The following is a 24,687-nucleotide window of genomic DNA, read 5'->3' on the forward strand; positions in this document are numbered from 1 at the left end:
CTGTCTGAACTTGAAACCGAAACACCTATCCAGACTATTCAAGGATCCAAAGAATGGTCCCTTCACCCAGAAGTGTTCAAACAGATCACCCACAAGTGGGGGTATCCACAACTGGATCTTTTTGGCTCATCAACTAACTGCAAGGTGAGGCGGTTCCTCCCACGCTATCCTCATCCATTAGCGGAGGGTATGGACGCCTTGACCCATCCTTGGTTTGCGAAACTGGCCTATGCCTTCCCTCCAATTTCTTTAATCCTGAAATTCCTGAGGAGGTTGTTGACAGAGAATTTGACAGTCATTGCAGTATTACCTTATTGGCCTCGCAGACCATGACCGCTACGCCTTGTGCATTACTTATGTTTGACCCCTGCACTTTGTACATTACTTACTCCTGCACTCTGTGTAACCTGCTTCTGACCCCCTTACTCCTTGCATTAAATTACTCCTTCTGACCCCCATACTCTGTACATTACTTGCTCCAGACCCCCACAATCTGTGCATAACTGACCCCTGCACTCAGTGTGTTACTTATTCCTGATGCCTACACTCTGTGTATTACTTACTCCTGATCCCTGCACGTTGTGTGTTACTCACTCCTTACCATTGCATTTGTGTTGGGCTCTATCCGTTACACATTCCTGACCCCTGGACTCTATCCATTACACACTCCTGACCCCTGGACTCTATCCATTACACACTCCTGACCCCTGGACTCTATACATTACACACCCCTGCCCCCTGGACCCTATCCATTACACACTCCTGACCCCTGGACTCTATACATTACACACTCCTGACCCCTGGACTCTATACATTACATACTCCTGCCCCCTGGACTCTATACATAACACATTCCTGCCCCCTGGACTCTATACATTACACACCCCTGCCCCCTGGACTCTATCCATTACACACTCCTGACCCCTGGACTCTATCCAGTACACACTCCTGACCCCTGGACTCTATCCAGTACACACTCCTGACCCCTGGACTCTATCCAGTACACACTCCTGACCCCTGGACTCTATCCATTACACACTCCTGACCCCTGGACTCTATCCATTACACACTCCTGACCCCTGGACTCTATACATTACACACCCCTGCCCCCTGGACTCTATACATTACACACCCCTGCCCCCTATACATTACACACCCCTGCCCCCTGGACTCTATACATCACACACCCCTGCCCCCTGGACTCTATCCATTACACACTCCTGACTCCTGGAATCTATACATCACACACTCCTGACCCCTGGACTCTATACATCACACACTCCTGACCCCTGGACTCTATACATCACACACTCCTGCCCCCTGGACTCTATACATTACACACCCCTGCCCCCTGGACTCTATACATTACACATTCCTGACCCCTGGACTCTATACATTACACACTCCTTCCCCCTGGACTCTATCCATTACACATTCCTGACCCCTGGACTCTATTCATTACACATTCCTGACCCCTGGACTCTATCCATTACACATTCCTGACCCCTGAACGCTGTGCGTTACTTATTCCTGGCCCCTGAACTCTACACACTGCTGACCCCTGCACTCTATGCCTTATATACCGTCTTAGTCCAGAGCAGGACAGGCTCATGTTGTATTTTACCACAGCCTTTAAACTTCTTTTCTCTACTAGTGCATACGTATTTGTTTTTTAAAGGTGGACGAGTTTTTTTTTTTTTTTAACGCTAGAATTCTTCTCCCCACTGACAACTTCTCACAAGAAAGAGTTCTTTTTTTTTTTTTTTTTGCTAACATAAACCACTCACATCTTTTTTTCCTCCTTCCACCCCCCCCCCCAAAAAATATAGTGAAGACATGCGCAATTCGAGTTTTCCGTCACAATTGGGCAGAGCTTGCGGCTGTAGACGGCGGCATTTTTCAGCACACGGAGACTTTGTCCGTGAAAAACTTTATTAGTCTTCAAGAAAATGTCGGCTTAACTTGACGGCCGCTTTGTCTTTCGCCATCTTTCGGTGGATAAAGTTAGAGACAGTCTCCGCTGCCATTTTGTTGTAGCCTCTTTGCAGAGCGGCCTGGAGAGTTATGAAGGTGAGCGATTGGGGGCTGGAGCCAGACGGGGGGGGGGGGGGGATTTAGGTGAGGGGGCGAGAAGGTGAGAATTAGGGGGTGACGGAAACGGGGGCAGTTTTGTTGGAGTGTTTTTTTTTATTTTGGAGGAGGAGAAGAAGGAAGAAGTATGTGAGAGACCTGCTACCGGGGAGGAGAGAGTGTGTGTGTGTGTCGTATGTTATGGAGGGGAAGACTTACCTGCACTGCCCCCTCCATACACTACAACCTCCTTCCATAGCCTGTCCTGTGTGCAACGTGCTGGGCATTGCCTGAACTGCACTGCGCTGTATTCCATGGTATATAGATGTATATACAAAGTCTTCGGTTAAAGAACTTTGTACATTTATTTGGAATTGCAACATCTCACCCATCAGTGTTATTAAAGCACTACTTCACCAAAAAGGGGGCATTCTGCTTCTTTGCATCCCCGCTCCCCCTTTAATTATTGGCATTTTTTGGGGGGAGCAGGTACCTGTTGTGTTTTTGTTTTTGTTTTTTTTGCTAACATAAACCATACCCACTTCCATTTCCGGTTAGATCGCCGTGGCGATTTGAGCAGAAGTCCCCAGCCCCCCCTCCCCTTCCCCGCAGATTTCTGGGACACATCACAGGTCCCAATAGGGACCATTCACTAAGTGACCTTACATTAAATATTGGCGCCTGGACCCCAAAGCCGTTTAACATATCGGCTTGGGCAAGGACGTGACGGAATCCCTGGATAGGCAAGTGCCCTTATATTAACCCCTTGGAGCTGGTGCCTCCCAGCCCTTTAAGGGGGTCACAGATGCCTGGCGATGGGGCTGGGTTTATGATCACGTGACTGCAGAGATTAGCAACTGGTAAGTGTGCAGGGCACATGCTGTCGGCACAGCTGTGTGTGCAAATTGGTGCAGAGAGGCCGTATGTTTTCATATAACGTCAGTGCCTAGGGGTTAAAAGTCAGCAGCTACAGTATTTGTAGCTGCTGAATCTTGATTTTTCTGGTATGGTACCTAAACATGCATTACGTGTTGTGCAGCAACCTTGGCAAACAGATGACACTAGACATCTGAAAAAACATAGTCATGCTCACGTGGCATAAGACTAAGTCACCAAAAGATTTCAACCAATATTAGTCTGCCCTCCAAAAATACAATTCCAGCCTCCTCACTGCCCAGCAGACCTATTTCATCACTCTCATTAACAACTTATCATCCCGTCCCCGTCACCTCTTCTCTACTTTCAACTCTCTACTTTGTCCTCCACCCACTAACTCACTCACTGCCCAGGAAATTGCCAATCACTTCAGTCAGAAGATCGATATAATTCATGAGGAGATTTCTGCTCTTACGCTACCCCCCATGCTTTACACTCCATGCCCACATGTACAATCATTACTTCCCTCTTTCAAACCCCACTACTATAGACAAGGTTGCTAAACTACTTGCTAACATCCAGCTAACCACCTGCCCTCTGGATCCTATTCCCTTGCAAATACTGCATTCACCCTCTGGCTCTAGTCTACACTCTCTAACCCACATCTTCCTCAACTCTCTAAAACATGCGCTAGTCAGCCCCATACTTAAAAACCCCTCACTGGACCCAACCAATCTTAAAAACCTATGCCCCATCTCTTTGTTCCCCTTCATCTGGTGTACAACTGAGTGAGCGACCACCTTGCTGAGAATAGCCTTCAGTCTGGATTTCTTCCTCAACACTCCACAGACACTGCTCTCCTAAAACTAACAAATGATCTACTAACAGCCAAAACCAATGGACACTATTCTGTACTCCTACTCCTGGACCCTTCTGCTGCCTTTGATATGGTTGACCATCCCCTCCTCCTCAAAAAACTCCATGCCTTTGGTCTCCATGACTGTACTTTTCGCTGGTTCTCTTCCTACTTATCCAACCGCACCTTTAGCATTACTTACAATTCTACTTCCTCCTTCTCCTCTTCCTTTCTCTGTTGGTATCCCCCAAGGTTCTTTTCTTAGACCTCTCCTATTTTCAATCTATACCTCCTCCCTGGGTCAGCTGATGGCCTCCCATGGCCTCCAATACTATTGCTACGTTGACTACACCCAAAAACTGTTTCTCTACCCCTCAGCTCACTCCCTTGGTCTCCTCACATATCACTAATTTTCTATCAGATATACAAGTCTGGATGTCACACCACTTCCTCAAACTCAATCTATCCAAAACCAAACTTTTATCATTTTTCTTTCCCCCAAGTGCCCCATCCCTGATTTCTCTGTCAAAATCGATGGCACAACTATAAGCCCATCCCCGCATGCCAAGGTCCTGGGTTAAGTCCTGGACTCTGAACTCTCCTTTAAGTCCCACGTCCATTCACTGTCCAAATCTTGCCGCCTCAACCTCCACAACATCTCCAAAATATGTCCCTTTCTAACCAATGACACAACAAAGCTCATAATTCACTCGCTGGTCATCTCTCGCCTCGAATACTGCAACTCCCTTCTCATTGGCTTACCTCTACACAGGCTATTGCCCCTTCAATCCATCGTGAATGCTGCTGCCAGACTCCTCCACCTTACCAATCGCTCTGTGTCTTCTGCTACTCCTCTCTGTCAATCCCTCCACTGACCTTACTTTCACCCAACAAATTTAATTCAAAATACTAACAATTACTTACAAAGCCATCCACAACTTATCCCCCAGCTACATCACTAGCCTAGTTTCAAAATACCAACCTAATCGTTCTCTTCTTTCCTCTCAAGATCTCCTGCTCTAGCTCCCTGGTCACCTCAACACATGCTCACCTCCAGGACTTTTTCAGAGCCACTCCAATCCTGTGGAACTCCTTACCCCAATCTGTCCGATTATTTCCTACTCTTGTCTTTTAGACGATCCCTAAAAACCCTCCTCTTCAGAGATGCCTATCCTACCCACACCTAACAACTGTATTTTCATTTTCTCCATCATCTCATCACCCATAGTTATTACCTTTTTGTTTCACTTGACCCTCCCTTCTAGTTTGTAAGCTCTAATGAGCAGGGCCCTCTGATTCCTCTTGTACTGTAACTGTACTGTCTGCCCCCATGTTGTAAAGTGCTGCGCAAACTGTTTCGCTATATAAATCCTGTATAATAATAATAATATAAATGCCAATAGGGTTGCACCGATACCTTTTTTACTGGCGAGTACAAGTACCAAAAAGTTCAGTGAAGTACTTGCCGATAACGGAGTACCAATACATTTATGCTGTGATTTGAGCCCATGTAAAATAAATGTGCTAAAATTGCACTGCGAAGAATCGCATACAAATTGAACAGGAATGTGTTGTGATTTATGTCCGAATCACATACAGTTTCCTGCACCGCTCCTGTGGAAACCCAGGCTGAAATCACTATGACAAGCCTGAGTTCACACAGGCGTGGTGTGGAAAACCGTATGGGATTTGCACAGGATTCATACCGCATTCCTGTTCAAATCGCATGCAATTCTTTGAAGTGTGATTTGAGCTCATTCATTTTATATGGACTCAAATTGCAGCACAAAAGTATCGATTTCAGGTTCTGGGGTTCATGAGTATTCGTGAAAAAACGTACCGGTGCAACCCTGAATGCCAATGTATGCATTGTGATGATAATGTGAACTGGGCAGTGGTGTGAGAAGAGAGTCTTCTCACACCACTGCCCAATTCACATTATCATCACAATGCACACATTGGCATTTCTCACAAGACAGGGCAGCCATGTTGTTTTAAAATTCATAAGTCAGGCACTCCATTTGTTTTAGAACAGGAGACACCAGATCCAGCTTATCACAGCCTGTGACCCCCTCCGAGAACATGACTCAGGAATGCACAACTTTTCCAGTAAGGCCATACAATCTACTTAGCCTAGAGCTGTTATTAGCTAAATCTGTAAATATCTAATTGATTGCCTTAACAAGGGTCTGGAAACTTCAAAAGAACTGCTATTTCCACTCAGGAATAACTATTAACCATTCTGCTGTAATAATAATTAGCAAACAACTAATAAACAGGGATTGGCTAAGCTGTAAATAACCAATTGAATGCTTTAGAAGAAGATCTGGAATGAAGGCCAAGGTGTTGCTTTATTTTAGTCCTTGTTCACACTGGTGCGTCTTGTCATGCGATTTGACAGGCTAAATTGCATGACAAGTCGCACCCTTTTGTCAGGCAATGGAACTGTTCAAATCGCTGCAACACCGACTTTGTGGTGCTGTCAAAATCCACACCTAATCCATGAAAGCAGACATGACAAAGCTACGTTACCATTGATAATTTATTTGAATATGCAAGAAAATACTGACTGGATCAAGATCACACATGACTAGGCTTTTGCATCTAAAAGGTGGGATAGCTGTCTCCCATCTCCTGGGTGACAGGCCTATATGTGGGATATCATTTGTGCTGTATCTGAAATGGAAATTGCATGCTGTACAATAAAGTAGGTGGGTTACCAGATTATAACCCATGGGGTATACTCAAAATATTAATACATTTAAAGTGGTTCTAAATGCTCAAAGTTTTTTATCTTCATGCTCTCTATGCACGAAGGTAAAAAACCTCTATGCAGCAGCCCCCCGAATACTTACCTGAGCCCCATTGCAATCCAGCGATGTGCATGAAAGTCTCGGCTCTCTGGGGACTCTCCTTCCTCACAGCCAGTGAGCCAATGAGAAGAGAGAGGGGCCGAGCCGAGCCATGGCTCCACATCTGAATGAACGTGAAGAGCAGCGGCTCGGGAGCAAGCCTTCTCAGCTGTCCCTACAGCCAGCATTTTGCTGTGGGTGCACTTGACATGATAGCGGAGCGATGATCACTGGCAGGGGACCCAAGAAGAGGAGGATCAGGGCTGTTCTGTGCAAAATCACTACACAGAGCAGGTAAGTATGACAAGTTTTTATTCTTTTAAAAATAACAATATAACTCCAAAGAGTAACTACAGTCTGCTCACATAATTTCAAATAAAAACATCTTTGCCATTCTGAAGCTTCTCTCCAACCACTTTGCATATTATTTTATATATACAGTGATTCTTTACTTGCCAAATATGCTGCAGACTTCTCCCTCCACTGAGTCTGGCTGCAATCATTTTAACTGTGGGCAGCTGAAGCTGCTGCCTGTTCACTTCCTGGATTTACACAGACACATAGTTGTACACATCCAGCTCTGCAGCTCTCATTGGCCCTCATGACTCATCCCCTCTCCCTTACTGGCAAACTCTCATGAGAGTGAGAAAGAGCTGTGCATGATTTCATAACCCTAGGCATTTTACCAGGCAAGAAACAGGAAGTGGGCTGTATTTACTGGCAGAAAAAAATGTTTTACTATCCATAGTTAAAATAAGGGCAGAAGATTTAATAGATGGAAAGATGAAAAAAAGGACTGAAGGTCCTCTTTAATATCACTATAACTATTTGATGACCAGCAGTACATTGCTGGACTTCAGGTAGTTACACCGGAATGATGCCTGCAGGTGCAGGCATCAGCCCGGTTTTGTTTTTTAGACACAGGTAGCAATGACCAGGACCCTATATCACTTCCAGTTTACCCAGATGTAAACAGTGCCATATTTAAAAATGAAAAGCATTTCATCACATCGATCTTGGTGTGATCAAATGCTTTTAAGTGTAGAGGAGGGACCCCAGATCTCTCCTTAAAAAGTACCCATCACGTGCCTATTGCTCTAACAAGGGATGTTTATGTTCCTTGTGACAGCAGATAAAAGTGATAATAAAAAAAAAAAATGAAAGCGACTGTAAAAATTAAAAAATAAATAAATCATTTAAAGTATTTTTTCTCTTTCGTTCACTGACGGACACAGCCCCATTAATCTTGACCCTAGGGTTATTACGCCACCTTCAGGAGAGGACTAGGTAGAACATGTACTACATGAAAAAACAACAGAACTTTATAGTTCTGCCCAAGGGGCAGTCCCTCTGGTAATAACCCCTCAGCCTGCTTCCTGCAGCTCAGTTTTTTTTGCCTATTGAAGGAGAAAGACCTAGGCTCCCTGCGGGACCATCAATCTTGGGATTTTTTGCTGAATGTTTGCCTTTTGTGCAAGATTCTGTGATCTGCAATCAACAGCCGGCTGGGTGACAGGCTGGATGATATAGATCCTTGTAGTCTCCCCAGCCTGGCCATCGAGTGCGTGCAGACCCTAGCTACGCGCTGGGTCAGCCACGACATGCCCCTCATGCTCCAGGGGCAGCCGGTGAGTGCAACGCTCCGGGGGAAAACACACATGACCGATGCTGCATGATGGGCTGCTGAGCGGTGTGTGTACCTATAGCCAGGGGTCCCCTGGGGGCTGTGCTGGGTGTCTGTGGTCTCCCCGATGGGTGTCTGGAGGTCTGCATGTGCTGATCGCCATAGTGCTGTTTTGCCACCATTATCTCTGTCCTTGTTTGTCGGCCATTTTTGGTTTGCCTCAGTGTAAAGCATGGTCAGGGGCCATTTTTTTTCTGTAGCTCGGTGGCCGTTTTCTTTGTGATTATGTCCCAGGGCGGCCGGCAGCCAATTTGTTGTAGCCCAGCATAGTTTTTTATCCTCAATGCTGGTCCCTGCTGCTCAGAACATTGTGTTTTTTTTTGCAGCTGTGCATGATACCCTGAAAATTCAGGATACAGCAGGTTCCTCTGCTGAAGTATCAGTCCCTTTTGGGTCCCGTAAGCCAGCCCATACACCTAAGGTGTTTCCGTATCTCACTTATTTCCATAAGTTCATATACAAGGAATGGGGAAGCCCGCAATGGACCTTCTTGGTCCCTAAAAGAATGGCGGTGCGCTACCCGTTTGAGGAGAGCCTTCTTAAAAAATGGTTGTCTCCTCCGGTCATGGACCCCCCAGTATCCAGGTTAAACAAAGTAACAACGATCCCGCTAGTGGGGACTCCTGCATTTAAGGACCCTACTGACAGGAAGGCCGAGGCAGTGGTCCATTCCTTGTTTACGGTTGTGGGGTCAGCAATACGACCAGTACTGGCTACAGCACTTGTGTCGCAGACACTTACTTACTGAATGGGCAAAACTTTTGCGCTGCAAATTGGAGAAGCAGCAGGCTACTCCTGTCTGTGCAGAACTAGCAGACCAGTTAGTGCACGGCCTTAAGTATGTTTGTGACTCGACCCTGGATACGCTTCCTTTGCTCTCCAGGGCTTCAGTGTCAGCAGTGGTGCTGCGGTGCCTGATTTGGCTAAAATGCTGGTCTGTGGACCAAGCATCTAAAAAAGCCTTGATAGATCTACCCTTCCTTGGTCAGCGGCTCTTTGCAGCCTCGTTGGATGACATTATTAAGAATGTCACAGGCGGGAAGAGTACCTTGCTCCCACAGGCCAGGAAGACTAAAGAGCCACACCGCAGGCAAGGGCCCTAATTTTTCCGCTTAAAAGAGGCTTTTTCGTCCGTCCGGGACTTCGGCTAAACGCTCCCAGTCCGACAGGTTGACCTCTGAGGGACAAAAGTCTCCCGGGAGCCGCAAGCCTAACAAGCCTGCGAGCAAAAGTGCTACCGCATGAAGGTTTGCCCCGTCCGTCTCTCGGGTGGGGGGTCGCCTTTGGGAGTTTGCAGCCGCGTGGCCCTCTCGGCTGTCCAACCAATGGGCCTGCAAACTGATTTCCTCTGGCTACAAGATAGTTTTTCTCTTGGTCACCAAACAGAGTCTTCCCCTCCAGCATACCCTTACTCCCGGCTCACCGGGAGGCCCTATTGGGGGCAGTAAGGGACCTGCTAAACCGCGGGGTGATGGTGCCTGTTCCAGAATCGGAAAGGTTTCAGGGGTTCTACTCCAATCTGTTTGTAGTCCCCAAAAAGGAAGGTGAACGTCCAGTCTTGGACCAAAAAGCCCTCAATTGCTTTGTAAAAGTACAGAGGTTCAGAATGGAATCGGTTCGCTCAGTAGTCACTGCACTCCATCAAGGGGACTCCCTGGTGTCTTTGGACATCCAGGATGTGTACCTGCACATACCCATATGCCTCAGGCATGAGAGGTTTCTGCGATTTGCAGTAGGGGCAGCCCACTATCAGTGTTTGGCTCTTCCCTTTTGGCTTGGCATCAGCACCCCCCGAGTCTTTACCAAGGTATTGGCTCCAGTTTTGGTGTTGTTGCGACAACGCGGGGTGGCAATCGTAGGTTACCTAGACAATCTCCTGAGAGCAGCTTCCGCCTCAGAATTAAAGGAGGATGTGGCGATCACCATGCAAACCCTGCAGGTATTTGGGTGGCTGTTGAACCTCAAAGTCGTTGCTTATACTGACTTAGCGCTTGGAGTACCTAGGCTTACTGCTGGACTCCATGGAAGCGAGAGTGTGTTTTCTCCCTTCAGACAAAACTGCAGACTCTCAGAGCCGTGGTAAGACTATTGATGAACCGCAGGTGGTTGTCGCTGAGCTTCTGCATGCGAGGCGGTACCGTACGCCCAGTTTCACACCAGAGTCTTGCAGAAGGAGATATTGACAAAATGGGACAAATCTCTGTTATCCCTGGATCGGCAGATTCTGGTGAGCCAGTCAGTCAGGGACTCCCTGCTCTGGTGGCTGAGATCCCTGGCACTTCAGGGAGGGAAGTCGTTCCTATCTCTGCATGGGACAGTGATCACAACGGACGCCAGCCTGACCGGCTGGGGTGGAGTACTGGGAGTACAGTCGCCCCAGGGCCTCTGGTTGGGGGAGGAATCCAAGTTGCTGATCAATGTGCTCGAGCTCCGAGCGATCAGGCTATGCCTCTCCACATGATCGAGACTAAGAGGGCATCCGATCAGGATCTAGTCAGACAAAGCCACGGCGGTGGCATATGTCAACCATCGAGGAACAAGAAGCTCGGCTGCAGCACAGGCGGTTGCTCACACCCTTCAGTGGGCAGAGCGACATGTACCGGCCTTGTTGGCCATTTACATCCTGGGAGTAGAAAACTGGCAGGCGGACTCAGGGCCGCCTTTAAGGCAGGGCAAAAGGGACAGCTGCCCTGGGCCCTGTCATTGTTGTGGGGCCCAAAACAGCTGCCTCATACTTGCCAACTATCCAGGTTTAAATTCCCTTGCCCCTTGAAGTTTTATTCCTGTGATGTGTCCCAATATCTCAGTGTGAAGTGCTGGTACTAATGCTGCCCAGCTCTGCCCTATTGTTGTGTGCAGATGACTCACCTGCAGACCCTGTGTTTACATGTAAATAACCGGTATTAGTATGTAAATAGGGGCGACAATACTAAGTAAATGTTGCAGCTGACAGCATTCCTATGTATATCATGCTCCCCTGCTGTGAGAATGTGATGTGCTGTAACCTCTAGCAACTAATCAGTGAGCCGTAATGTGTGCTGTAACCTCTAGCAACTAGTCAGTAAGCAGTAATGATATGCTGTAACTGCTGGAAACCAATCGCAAATTGCTGCCTGATCTGATACAGAAAACTGATTTTAAGTCTTTTTTACAAACCAATAAATACACGCTTATTGACGTTTTTTTACTAAAGACATGTGGCTGAATACATTTTGGCCTAAATGTATGACTAAAATTTAGTTTATTCGATTTTTCTTATAACAAAAAGTATAAAATCTTTTTTTTTTTTTCAAAATTTTCAGTCTTTTTCCTTTTATATCATAAAAAAATAAAAATCACAGAGACAATCAAATACCATCAAAAGAAAGCTCTATTTGTGGGAAGAAAATGACGCAAATTTCGTTTGGGTACAACATTGCATGACTGCACAATTACCAGTTAAAGCAGTGCAGTGCGAAATTGTAAAAAGACCTCTGGTCCTTAGGCTGACAATTGGTCCGGGGCTTAAGTGGTTAAAAACAAAACATTTTAATATATATATATATATATATATATATATATATATATATATATATATATATATATATTATATATATATATATTTTTTTTAATACTGTTGCTTTAAAAAAAAAAAAAAAACATTTCATCACTTTTATTGCTGTCAAAAGGAATGCAAACATCCCTTGTGACAGCAATAGCAGTGACAGGTACCCTTTATGGGCTCCCTTGCAGCCGATCAGACACAGTTCGGTCTGATCGGCTGCTTCACAAAGTAAACAAAGAGCTAGAACAAGAAGTGATGAAAAGTCCATCGCTTCCAGGTTCTGACGTCACACAGTGGCTCAGTTCCTCTCACTGAGAGTTCGGGGCTGAATGCCGCCGGCCGCATCATTGCTGGGCTTCCCGGTCGCTCAGGAGAGAGTCGGTAAAGGCGGTGGCGGGAGGAAGGTGGGACCCTCATTCCCCAACCTGTAAAAGTATTTCAGCAGCTGCCCAATCACTTGGATCACTTTTACATGAGAGAATCACTGGCTTGAAAAAATGATACCGTGATCATGGTTATAGCTTCAACCATGATCCTGGTATAACTGCATTCATACAGCAATGTATATATGCTGTGGCCAGCCCAGTAGGGAAGCAGTTACAAAAATAATTCAATTCAATAATTCAAAATCATTAACATTGTCTGTAATGCACTATGACAGAACTTAATTAGAGTGAAAGTTCACCTAAACGAACTCTAAATCTGCTGGCAGCCACATAGATTAATTTTATCTAGTCCTGCAAGGAAGAAATCACTATACTTACTTTTTATGCAGCTGATTCGATCCAGTTTCCAGCGTTGGAAGCTGTGTGCAGGAGAGAACCGACAACAGCTGGGAAGTGACGTCACCCATAGTTAATATGGGGCTTCTGTTGTTGGCTGCCTCTCCTACACTTGCCTACACACTGAAGCCACCATTGACAGCTCAGCGTGGGGCCAGACCGGCTGCAGAAAAGGTATGTATAGCAATTTCTAGTTTACAGGGCTAGATAGGTTTTGGGTGAAATTATACCTTAACCACTTCCCGTCCGCCATATGGCAGAATGACGGCCAGAAAGTGGTTGTATTATCCTGACTGGACGTCATATGTCCAGCAGGATAAGCTGCTAGCATGGCGATCGGTGATGTGGTGTGTCAGTCTGTAATACCGCCTCTCCGATCTTGGTAAAGAGCCTATCGCAGCTGATCACATGGTAACCAGGAAGTGCCATTTATAGGCTTTTCCTCTACTCGCGCTGACAGGTGCAAATAGAGGAGAGCTCTTCTGATGGAATAAATAATACATTTGGAATAATATATATATATTTTTTTTTTTCTAAAATCAGGTATCCTCCACAATGGAGGCTGAAGCAGATTCAGCTACAGAAATGAATGGTCAGGAAGAAGCTGACAGCGATGGGGAAGATAGTGCTAGCCAGACAGAGACTGAGGAAGAGAGTTCTGGTTTGTATCTCCTATATGTTTACTATAATATCTAAGAGCCAGTTCAAACCACAATTTCTGTGCTTTTACACTTGTGATTTTGTATGTGTTTTGATGCATTTTTGTTGCGTTCTGGTGCATTTTTCCCCTCCCTTAATTTTTTTTTAATCACGGATCCACACATGGAGTAGCGCTCTAGCAGGACCCAATCTCTCAGACCATGAGGGATATGCCAACCCACTAATCTAGTTAAATGGTGGGCCTTGTAGTACAATTGGATGTCTGGGGGCCAATTCCACCCTTGCTTTTAGGCAGGGAGAGAGTGGTAAGGCTAATCTTTGGTGTGTTTTTTTTTTTTATATATAATATATATATATATATATTCTCTCATAATATAATAAACACTGAAAAGCTTTCACAAAGCAGGTATTTTGTTTGGAATCGCTTGAAATGGGTACAGTAACTTTGGGAAAATTGTTAATTTCTCTTATATTCATGACTGCCACAGCTCCTCTCTTAGCCATTGGGTTGTTACATCACCTTTAGGAGAAGACTAATGAAGAAGGACCCAGGAACCCCACAGGCCCATCAGTCCATGTTTTTTTCTGCAGAAACTTTGCTTTTTGCGCAAGACTAAAGATCCTGGGATCTGCTATCAACAGCCGGCTGAGTGACAGGCTGGATACCCTTATCCTTGTAGTCTCCCAAGCCTGGCCAGTGAGCGTGTGCAGACCAGAGCTACATGCTGGGTCGGCCATGACGTACCTCAGCTCCAGAGGTGATCGTGAGCTTTAATGCTCCGGGGCACACATATGACTGGGCTACTGATGTCTGTGTCACAGTGTGCCATGGCCAGCAGCCACCCCATACTGATCGGAGAGTGGGTCTGTGATGGAATGTCTCCCAGCTCTGGAGGACTGTTAAGTACAGCTCTCCCTGCCTCGGTGGGGCTGAGCAGCTGGGCATTCCCTGGGAGGTCGATCCGGGGGTCCCTCACCCCCCTCTACTCTCCCTGTCCCTATCTTCCCCCTCCCCCATGGGGGATGCTGCATGTGGCTGCTGAACGGTGTGTGTGTCATGTTCAGGGGATTTCCGGGGGGGGGGGGGGGGGGGGCTGCACTGGCTAGCTGCTCCCTGATTTGGTTAAAATGCTCGTCTGCTGACCAGGCATCCAAAAAAGTCCTGACGGATCTTCCTGCTGGTCTGCTGACCAGGCATCCAAAAAAGCCCTGATGGATCTTCCCTTCCTTGGCGACCAACTCTTCGGAGCCTCTTTGGATGACATTAAAAATGCCACAGGTGGTAAGAGTACTCTACTCCCACAGGCCAGGAAGGCTAAGGAGCCATGCCGTAGGCAAGGGCCCTCATTTTCTGCTCACAAACAGCTTTTTCCTCCACCCGGAGCTTCAACCAAACGTCCCTACAGTACGACCACTGAAGGACCAAAGCGTCCCTGGAACCGCAAGCCTGCGAGCAAAAGTGCTACCGCATGAAGGTTTGCCCCCGCCCTCAACACGGTTTGGGGCGCCTTCGGGAGTTTGCAGCCCGGTGGACCTCTTGGCTGTCCGACCAATGGGTCTGTGATCTGATTTCCTCCAGCTACAAGATAGAGTTCCTCTCTTCCCCTCCAGCATACCCATACTCCCGGCTCGCTGGGAGGCCCTCTTGGTCGCGGTAAGGGACCTGCTGAGTCGTGGGGAGATAGTACCTGTTCCGGAATCGGAACGTTTCCAGGGGTTGTACTTGAACCTGTTTGTAGTCCCCAAGAAGAAAGGGGTACGTCCAATCTTGGATCTAAAAGCCCTTAATTACTTTGTGAAAGTACAGAGGTTCAGAATGGAATCAGTTCGCTCAGTAGTCGCTGCACTCCATCAAAGGGACTCCCTAGCGTCCTTAGACATCCAGGATATGTACCTGCACATACCCATATGCCTCCGGCATCAGAAGTTTCTGCGATTTGCAGTTGGGGAAGCCCACTACCAGTTTGTGGCTCTCCCTTTTGGTTTGGCATCAGCCCCCCGAGTCTTTACCAAGGTATTGGCCCCTGTTTTGATCGCGATCGTGGGATACCTAGACAATCTCCTCCTGAGAGCATCTTCCACCTCAGAGTTGGAGGAGGATGTGGCGATCACCATGCAGACCCTGCAGGAATTTGGGTGGCTGTTGAACCTAAAAAAAAGTTGGAGGCTTACCTAGGCTTGCTGCTGGACTCCATGAAAGCGAGAGTGTTTCTCCCTTCAGACAAGCTGCAGACTCTCAGAGCTACGGTGAAACTGCTGCTAAACCGCAAGTGGTCGTCGCTACACTTCTGCATGCGAGTCCTGTGACTCATGGTGGCCTCCTTCAAGGCAGTACCATATGCCCAGTTCCACACTAGAGTCCTGCAGAAGGAGATTTTGACAAAATGGGACAAATCTCCATTGTCCCTGGACCGACAGATTCAGGCGAGCCAGTTGGTCAGGGATTCCCTGATCTGGTAGCTGAGGTCCCCGGTACTTCAGTCCAGGAAATCTCTCCTACCTCTGAAATGGACGGTGATCACAACATATGCCAGCCTATCCAGCTGGGATGGAGTAATGGGAGTTCAGTCGACCCAGGGCCCCTGGTCGGCAGAGGAATCCAGGTTGCCGATCAATCTGCTCAATCTGAGAGTGATCAGGCTATGCTTCTCCACATGGTCGATGAGACTTTGAGGGCGTCTGATCAGGATCCAGCCAGACAACACCATGGCTGTGGCATAAGTCAATCACCAAGGAGGAACAAGAAGCTCGGCTGCCGCACAGGAGGTCGCTCACATCCTTCGGTGGGCAGAGAGACATGTACCGGCCCTGTCGGCCATTTACATCCTGGGAGTGGAGAACTGGCAGGCGAACTATCTAAGTCGCCAGATGTTGGACCCAGGAGAATGGGCGTTGCATCCGGAGGTGTTCAGGCTACTGTGCCTGCGGTGGGGCAGACCAGAAGTACCAGCTGATCTATGCCTTTCCTCCGCTGAAGCTGTTACCACGTCTACTCTGCAGATTGGAGGCCGAGGGAATTCCAGTAATTCTGATTGCCCCATATTGGCCCCAGCGTCTTTGGTACGCAGACCTGGTGGCAGACGCCCCCTGGCGACTGCCGTTACGAGAAGACCTTCTGTTTCACCCGATTCTCCATCCTGCTTTACCATTGCTGGTTTTAACGGCATGGTTATTGAGAGCCAGGTGTTGGGATCCAAAAGACCCTGGTTCCTCAACTATCCTGACAGCACGGAAATCTTCTTCTCGGAAGATATATCATCATACCTAGAAGGCCTACATCTCCATCTGTGAGGAGAAAGGATGGCATCCGCTCTTTTTCTATATCCAGGATCCTGCTGTTTCTTCAGCAAGGAGTAGACCAGAAATTGGCTTTGAGCACCATTAAAAGGACAAATTTCAGCTTTGGCTGTCCTTCTTTTTTTTTTTTTTTTTTTTCAGCAACCTCTTTCCTCTTGACTCTCTTTCCCAGAAAGTGGTCTTTCTAGTGGCCATCACATTGGCCAGGAGGGTTTCGGAACTGGCGGCCTTGTCCTGCAAGTCGCCCTATCTGGTTATCCACAAGGATAAGGCGGTGTTGCGTCCGCAACCTTCTTTTCTGCCGGAGGTGGTCTCGGCGTTTCACATCAATGAAGACGTGTTACCATCTGTGTCCTAAGCCAGCACATCCTAAGAGGGTGGCCCTCCATTCCCTGGATGTGGTTCGGGCTCTGAGGGTATATTTGTCTGCCACGGCTCCCTTCCGTAAGTCAGACTTTGTTTGTTTCGGTGGCTGGTCCAAAGAAAGGCACGGCGGTCTCGTCGCCCACCATTTCCAGGTGGATCAGACAGATTGTAGTACAAGCCTACGCCTTGAAAGGGCAGGTGCCCCCCTTTCTGGTCATGGCTCACTCCACAAGGGCAATCGGAACGTCTTGGGCCTTTCCGACATCAAGCGTCTGTCGCTCAAGTGTGTAAAGCGGCGACCTGGTCGTCTGTTCACATCTTCACAAAATTCTACAAGGTAGATGTCAATGCATCGGCTGATGCCTGTTTTGGCCACAAAGTTTTCCAGGCGGCTGTATAGTTGCAATTGCATATACAATTTTTCCTTTTTGGGTAAAACTGCAGTACCTTTTAAGTTAATGCACTGTTGCATTTTTACTGCAGTTTTGGTGCGGCTTGAGGGTAGTGTCTCTCTGTTGAGGAGCACCCTGTGTTTGTTGTGGTTTATCCACACACTGTCATTTTTGTGGGTAAAGTTTATACTAGTTCCCACATGCCATGGTGGATGAAGTTTTTTTTTTTATGTTGTTTTCCCACCCCTCGTTTTGGCACTGCATGGGGACGTCCCAATGGCTAAGAGAGGAAGTCGTGAATATAAGAGAAAATAGGATTTTTTGTACTCACCATAAAATCCTTTTCTCTGTAATTCACTGACTGACACAGCACCCACCCCTCCTATTTTTCTTTACGTTATACTGCTTGTTGACGTACTGAGGCTGCATGGCAGACTGGGGGGTTGTTACCTAAGGGACCGCCCCTAGGGCGGAACTTAAAGTTCCGTGTTTTTCATAACATGTTATGCCTAGTCTTCTCCTAAAGGTGGCGTAACAACCCAATGGCTAAGAGAGGAGCTTTGTCAGTCGGTGAATTACAGAGAAAAGGATTTTACGGTGAGTACAAATAATCCTATTTTTCAGGATCAAGGTTCTCCCAAACCATGAGAAGCATGTTTTTTTCCAGCATGGTTTTTTCCAGCATTTAAGGTCCTGTTGTATGTTATGACGTAAGGAAAAGTGGTTACGAGAGTAAAGTGTACCTAGGTTGGAAGGTAATTGAATCCCTAAGTACGTAATTTTCCAGACTAAGGGGAGTTCTTGTCCACCGCGGCACACCAAATCTGATGAGAGTCACATTCAGCGAATATGATTTATTGTCATTTATCTTTAGGTTTAAGGTTTGATCAAAGCTGTCCAATTCTTTCCATAAGTTTGGGATTGTGTTTTTTAATTATTTTTTAAATTTCTTTTTTAATAAATCAGGAGTGCTTTATTGAAAAACAAGACAATACAGCGTAGAGTACAGTGCCATACACAAGTAACAATTAAATGCAAGTCAACAACTTGACTGCACTTCCATTCTTTACCCTTCTCTGTGATGTCAGAAACTGGAGGCGATGGAGATTTTGTCACTTCCACTTTTGGTTTGTTGACAAGCCGTTACCAGCTTCTAAAGTAGACAATTACACAGATTTTGGTTTAATAGGCTTCTTTGGAGGGCATAGGAGAGATCTGAGGTCTAATAGACCCCATACCTCTCATTAAAATGGCCCTGCCACTGCCCATGCTATCACAAGAGATGTTGTTCATCCTTTGTGATAGCAATAAAGTTCAGTAAAAAAAAAAAATGAAAGTGACTGTAAGATATAAAATAAATATTAGAATATAAAAAAATGAAAGCGCTCCCTCCCCCTGTACGGAAAATTACCTGTTAATGCTGCCATAATTCTAGAGAGGTCTTCCCTTCCTGACTGAGATTACAGTGTTGCCTCATCTACACTGAAATGCCTAGAAGTGTTGCCAGCCTTGCCCGGATCTCAGGGCATCTCCCCCATAAGTCGTGTAGATGGGGGGGGGGGGGGGGGGGTGGTTTGTAATCCAGCATGGAAAAACTTAGGCAAACCTGACATTGCTGCCTAGGATTTTAGTACAACAGAGGCACTGTGTGTTCGGCTCAAACAGGAATTTTGAAACGCTCTGATTTTTGTCAGGATCATCAGTTATTTTTCAACAATGGCAGTAATTGTAAAGAGGCAAAAGTGTGCAATAAAAGACAATCTATACATTTTTTTGGCAGACATGGATGATATGGATTGTGAACGACGCAGAAACGAGTGTATTGATGAGATGTGTCAATTAGAAAAGCAATTCTCAGAGCTTAAAGAAAAGTAAGTGTTACAGTCGCTGCATCTGCCCATATCTAGTATTTACAGGTAATCCACACTTGTCCTTTTGATGTATTGGAAGAACTTGCTGGTAAGTGGATTTCTTTATTGAATTTTCTCTTGTTTACTCTTCATGGAAATGATTTTCAAAGCATTATGCATGCCACGTTTGAAAAAAGGTCTCATGCTTATTTTTGTGAGTTTCAGTAATATTAATCATGGCATTATTTGTACAGGAAATGTCTCCTCTCTCAGTATTAGAATGTTGTTTTCACAAATTTAGGTTTGGTTTAGTCTTGAAGCATTAAAGTGTTTTTTACCCTAAATAAAAAAAAAAAAAAGATCCTGTCCCTTTAAAGCATGAATAACAGCACAGTGCTTGTGCTATGTCATTTTAGCCCCTTGTATCACCTGAAATACCTGGTTGATCCTGCCTGGTTCTACCCTCCCCCGTAAACTGACCACGGTTTATCATGGCTGCTGAGCCCTGACACCATGGTCAGTTTACAGGCCGCTGTTATCTCTCTCCAGCAATGTTCACGCTGTCTGGGACACTCCTCTTGGATCAGACACAGCAGTGGTGCCATTGGCTCCCGCGGCTGTCAGTCAGCCAATCAGGGGAGAGAGGGGGCCGGGTCTGGGCTCCGTGTCTGAATGGACACAGTGAGCCGTGACTCAGCTCCAGTGCCCCCATAGGACACTGCTGACTGTGGGGGCACGCAATAGAAGGGAGGGGCCAGGAGCAGCAAAGAGGAACCGGAGAAGAGGTGGACCTGGGCTGCTCTGTGCAAAACCAACTGCACAGAGGAGGCAAGTATAATATGTATGTATGTGTGTATATATATATATATATATATATATATACACACAAACAAACAAACAAATATATATATACACACACACACACACACACACACACACACACACACACACACACACACACACATATATATATATATATATATATATATATATATATATATATATATATATATATATATATATATATATATATATATATATATATATATTTAAACAAGACTTTACAATCACTTTAAGCCTCGTACACACTACGGGTTGAATCCAATCCAATGTTGGTACAGCGATCTTCCTTGCTGAGCTATTGTGTTCTGACAGGGCCCCCCGCTAGAACATTTCGGTCAGCGCTCTCAGCTATTGGTTGAGAGCGTTGATCAGGATTCGGTCGGCAGACCTTATTTTGGTCATGCCACTTTGACAGAAGCCAGCTTCTGCAGACCGGCTGCTATACACACAGGCCGGATGCTGGACGGTTTCTGTTGAACCAGCCGATGCTGTCCGACATTTGGCATATTTGTATTCGGCTTTATCTAGGTGGATGCAGCATCGGTCTGATGCTCCATCTGTCCCCTGCCGGCTCTGACTGAGAACCGAGTGATCAAACACAGCTGATAACTCAGTTCTCCATGCTCCATGAGCAGAAAGCTGTTGACTGTCAGTCACTGGCTCTAGGCTGTGGAGGGGGCGGGAGCGGCTGGCTAAGGCTTTCAGGGGGTCACGGAGAGGCTGAGCTTGCTGCCAGTCCAGGTTCCTGGGTGGATCCCGACCATATGGTTGCTATCTTCCTTTATCGTACTTCATGGGACACAGAGCCTTAATTAATAACTTAATGGGTTATAGGCCACCTTCAGGTGATGGACACTGGCACACCCTAAACAGGAAGTATCCTCTCTATATAACCCCTCCTCCTACCGGGAGTAACTCAGTGTTTTTGCCAGTGTCTAAGGTTGGTCACGAGTGAAGATGTGCTCTGAAAGAGCCCCACCATAGTCCGATTCCATCCAAAGTACCATTAAGGCCAAGCTGGATAGTACCCAGGTTTCGTTTAAGAAGATTGAGGTTTTGCTTGTAATGCCTCTCCTTGAGCCCTGGACCCCAGGACCGAGGACTTTTTGGTCATGTTACATTACCTAAAGTTTACCTGAGGGGTGCTATAAAGCACTGGGGGCAGGTTTAGGGATGCATGGCATTTCTAGTACAGGAAACAACAAATTATCAGTGTGGTTAATCCTTACCTAGTTTTCTCTTATCAGGGAGCAGAATGAGTGTGTGATTACACCAGTCTCTCTCCACCGCTCTGATAAACAACTAAATCTGAACTTTATTGGCATTTTCTTTTGCTAAATATTTTGCTCAGCAAGTGTGCAAGTCACTACAATGTCTAGTTTACATTGTCTTGTTTACTTAAAGTGCCTCTGTTTTTTGTGCTCAGCACTATGGCTTTCAAAAAAGACACCCCAAAGGTACCAAAAGTTCCACCCCCAGGCTGGGAATTTCAGTCTTGTGTGCACACTGCCATCCTCGCCTGAGTTACCAGATATGGCAAGCCAAGGTGAGTCATTGGGACCAATTTGGTGGTGCAACTGCTTCTCACATTTCAGCCCCTATATAAGTGACTGAAAATGTGTTTTCTTCCGCCCTGCAGGGCTTAGAAGGAAGATTAGTGACTTTAATCACATCCACTATCCAAAAGGGTAAGAAGCGGGTTAGATCCCCCTCCCCCACCTTAGATCCCTTATCAAGGGAACAGTGGGTAGAGGATGATGAGGAGATAAGGAAGAAAGGCAAACTGATTACTCCTCTGTGGAGGAAACACCGATAGATGAACCTTTTTCAGGCTTGCAATCTGAGAGATTGCTGGTTTAATCTCTTACAGAGATGGTTCGCGCCTCTTTTCAAGCTACCTCTAGCAGAGTCAGCTGATAGTTTTGTTTCTTCTTAGGTTCCTTAAAACCTTCACAGCTTTTTTATGCATTTCCTGTACATGCTTTATTAGAAAAGCTTATTTATACTGAATGGGATCACCCAGATAAACATTTTTTTTCCCTCCAAAGAGATTCACATCACTCTATCCCATGGAGGATAAATTCACCAAAGCTGGAAGCTACCAGCAGTTGACGCTGCGATTTCCAGTGTGAATAATAGTCTAACTAGTAGACAATGCATAAATGCTTAAAAAGATCCAACTGATTAACAATTGGAATTTCTGTTAAAATCCTCCTTTTCTTTGGCAGGCACGGTTACTCAGCCTGCAGTTGCAGCTATAGGCATCTATCAGTCCCTAAGGGACCAGTTTCGACAGGCCCTTAAAGAGGTCCCTGCACACAGGCCCGCGATTTGGCCGAATTGCCAAGGGAGCTATGTTTTGTCATAGATGCAATGAAAGACTCTATTCACCAGGCTTCCCTCATTGTGCTTGTGCTGGTACACATGCATAGGACCCTGTGGTTAAAAAATAAATAAATACATTTTTTGGTCAGCTGAGGCACCTTGCAAAAGGCTTCTGACAAGTTTCCCTTTTCATAGGGATTGACTATTTGGGGAGGATTTGGTCAAATACATCCAAATTATTTTTTAGTGGGAAATGTGCTCTTTTTTTTGCCCAAAAGAAAGTATAAACATCCTTCATTTAAACTGACTCCTTCCCCTGCGCCAGGGGCATCCGCCTCTAGGTAGTAGCGACTGCTTCCACCGTCACTCTAGAGGAAAGCCTCGGTCAGGCCCAGGCACAGAAAATTCAGCCCCTGTATCCATGACTGAAAATGCATTTTCCTCCACCCTGCAGGGCCTAAAATTAGTGACTTTAATCGCATCCGCTGTCCAATGGGATAGGAAACATGTTAGATCCCCCTCCCCCACCTTAGACCCCTTATCAAGGGAACAGTGGGTAGAAGAAGAGGGGCTACCCCCAGGTGATCAGGAAGAAAGGCAAACCGATTACTCCTCTGTGGAGGAAACACTGGTAGATTAACCTTTTTTAAGCCTCGCAATCTGAGAGATTTGCTGGTACACTCTCTTACAGAGATGGTTCGTACCTCTTCAAGCTACCTCTAGCAGAGTCACCTTCACATTCTTTTAATGCGTTTCCTGTACATGCACAGATCCACACAGAAAAGCAAGGTTTGGGGTTTTATTAAACAGACCCATTCTAGATCTAAAGAATCAAAATCAGTTCCTGAAGATCCACTCCTTTCAATGGAGTTGATCAAATCAGTAGTTTCTATCCTACAAAGAGAAGAACTTCTGGCGTCTATCGACATCAGGGATGCATATCTGCATGCCTCTGTATTTCACCAAAGGTTTCTGCAGTTCGAAGTAGAACAGCAGCATTTCAGTTCTTAGCCTTGCCCTTTAGGCCAGCTACAGCACCCAGGCAGTGTCAAAATATTGCTAATAGACCAACTGGAGCAAAGTGTACGCATTACAACCAGTTAGGTGCAAAGTCTGGGTTGGGTTCTCAACCTAAAGAAGTCTTCCTTAAAAAAGCTGGAGTATTTGGGTCTGATCATAGATACAGCCCAGAAAAAAGTGTTTTTGCCTCAGGCAAAATCAAATCCATAAGAGCGTTGGTGTGGATTGTCAGGTCGAAAGGAGATCCCTCCATTCGCCTTCACATGAGGTTGTTAGGAAAGATGGTGGCTTCATTCAAAGCAGTTCCCTGAAGGCCTGGACTTCTGTTCTCTGCTCTGCTCTGAAGGCCTGGACTTCCAGGTTACGAGATTGTCCTGTCAGGATCCATTTCGACAATGCCACAGCGGTGGCCTTTATCAGTCACCAAGAGTCTTGCATGCAGACAGAGGGGAACCATATTCTAACATGGGCAGAAAGGAATATTCCGTGCCTATCAGCAGTCTTCATTCTGGGAATAGAGAATTGGCAGGCGGACTACTGAGTTGCCAGCAGTTATTCCCAGGGGAATGGTCTCTTCACCTTAACATTTTTTGGGCTGTTTGTCAAGGATGGGGGACTCTGGACGTAGATCTTCTAGCCTTCAAGATTCAACATGAAGTGTGTCAACTTTGTGTCCAGGACAAGTGATCCATTCTCATGTGGAACAGATGTATTGGTGACCCCATGGGATCAATTCTCACTGATCTATGCATTCCTTCCTATTCAATTGCTGCTTGGACTTCTTACCAGGATCATGCTGGAAAGAAAGCCAGTAATTCTGGTAGCACCAGCATGGCCCAGATGGTCATGGTATACAGAAATCGTAAAGATGGCAGTGGAGGATCCATGGTCCCTTCCACTATGGCCAGAACTGTTTTCACAGGGGCCGATATTCCATCCTACCTTACGAATGCTAATGGCTGGGGTATTGAAACCCACATTCTGGAAAAACGTGGGCTTTTCGGACCAGTTATCTCTACTTTAATGCAAGAAAGCCAGCTTTCAGAACTATATATTATAGAGTCTGGAGGGCTTATGTTTCCTGGTGTGAATCCAAGGGTTGGCACTCTTGGAGATATATCATAGGCAGAATTCTTACCTTTCTACAATAAAGGGTAGAAATGAAGTTGGCATTGAGGACTATTAACCTCCCTGGCCGTAATCCCGAGTCTGGCTCGGGCTGCAATTTCAGTACCACGAGCGGTAACCCTGAGCCAGACTCGGGATCGCA

General features: G+C 46.2%; 1 protein-coding gene across 2 annotated transcripts in view; it reads left to right on the plus strand.

Moving 5' to 3' along the window:
* The first annotated feature begins 1,920 nt into the window (after window positions 1–1,920).
* BRMS1 (BRMS1 transcriptional repressor and anoikis regulator) overlaps window positions 1,921–24,687 on the plus strand; it is a 61,179-nt gene continuing 38,412 nt past the window's right edge. The window contains exons 1-3 of one of the 2 annotated variants that reach the window (XM_077456257.1): window positions 1,921–2,070; window positions 13,208–13,325; window positions 19,160–19,250. In XM_077456257.1, coding sequence (XP_077312383.1) covers window positions 2,065–2,070; window positions 13,208–13,325; window positions 19,160–19,250 — 215 coding nt within the window. In that variant the 5' untranslated portion in view covers window positions 1,921–2,064. The remainder of the gene's footprint in view (window positions 2,071–13,207; window positions 13,326–19,159; window positions 19,251–24,687) is intronic. The other variant, XM_077456249.1, reaches the window with a different exon arrangement.

This window comes from Lithobates pipiens, unplaced genomic scaffold (genome assembly GCF_037356315.1).
Source record: "Lithobates pipiens isolate NorthernLeopardFrog02 unplaced genomic scaffold, aLitPip1_a1.2 Scaffold_10, whole genome shotgun sequence".
Taxonomy (NCBI): Eukaryota; Metazoa; Chordata; class Amphibia; order Anura; family Ranidae; genus Lithobates; species Lithobates pipiens.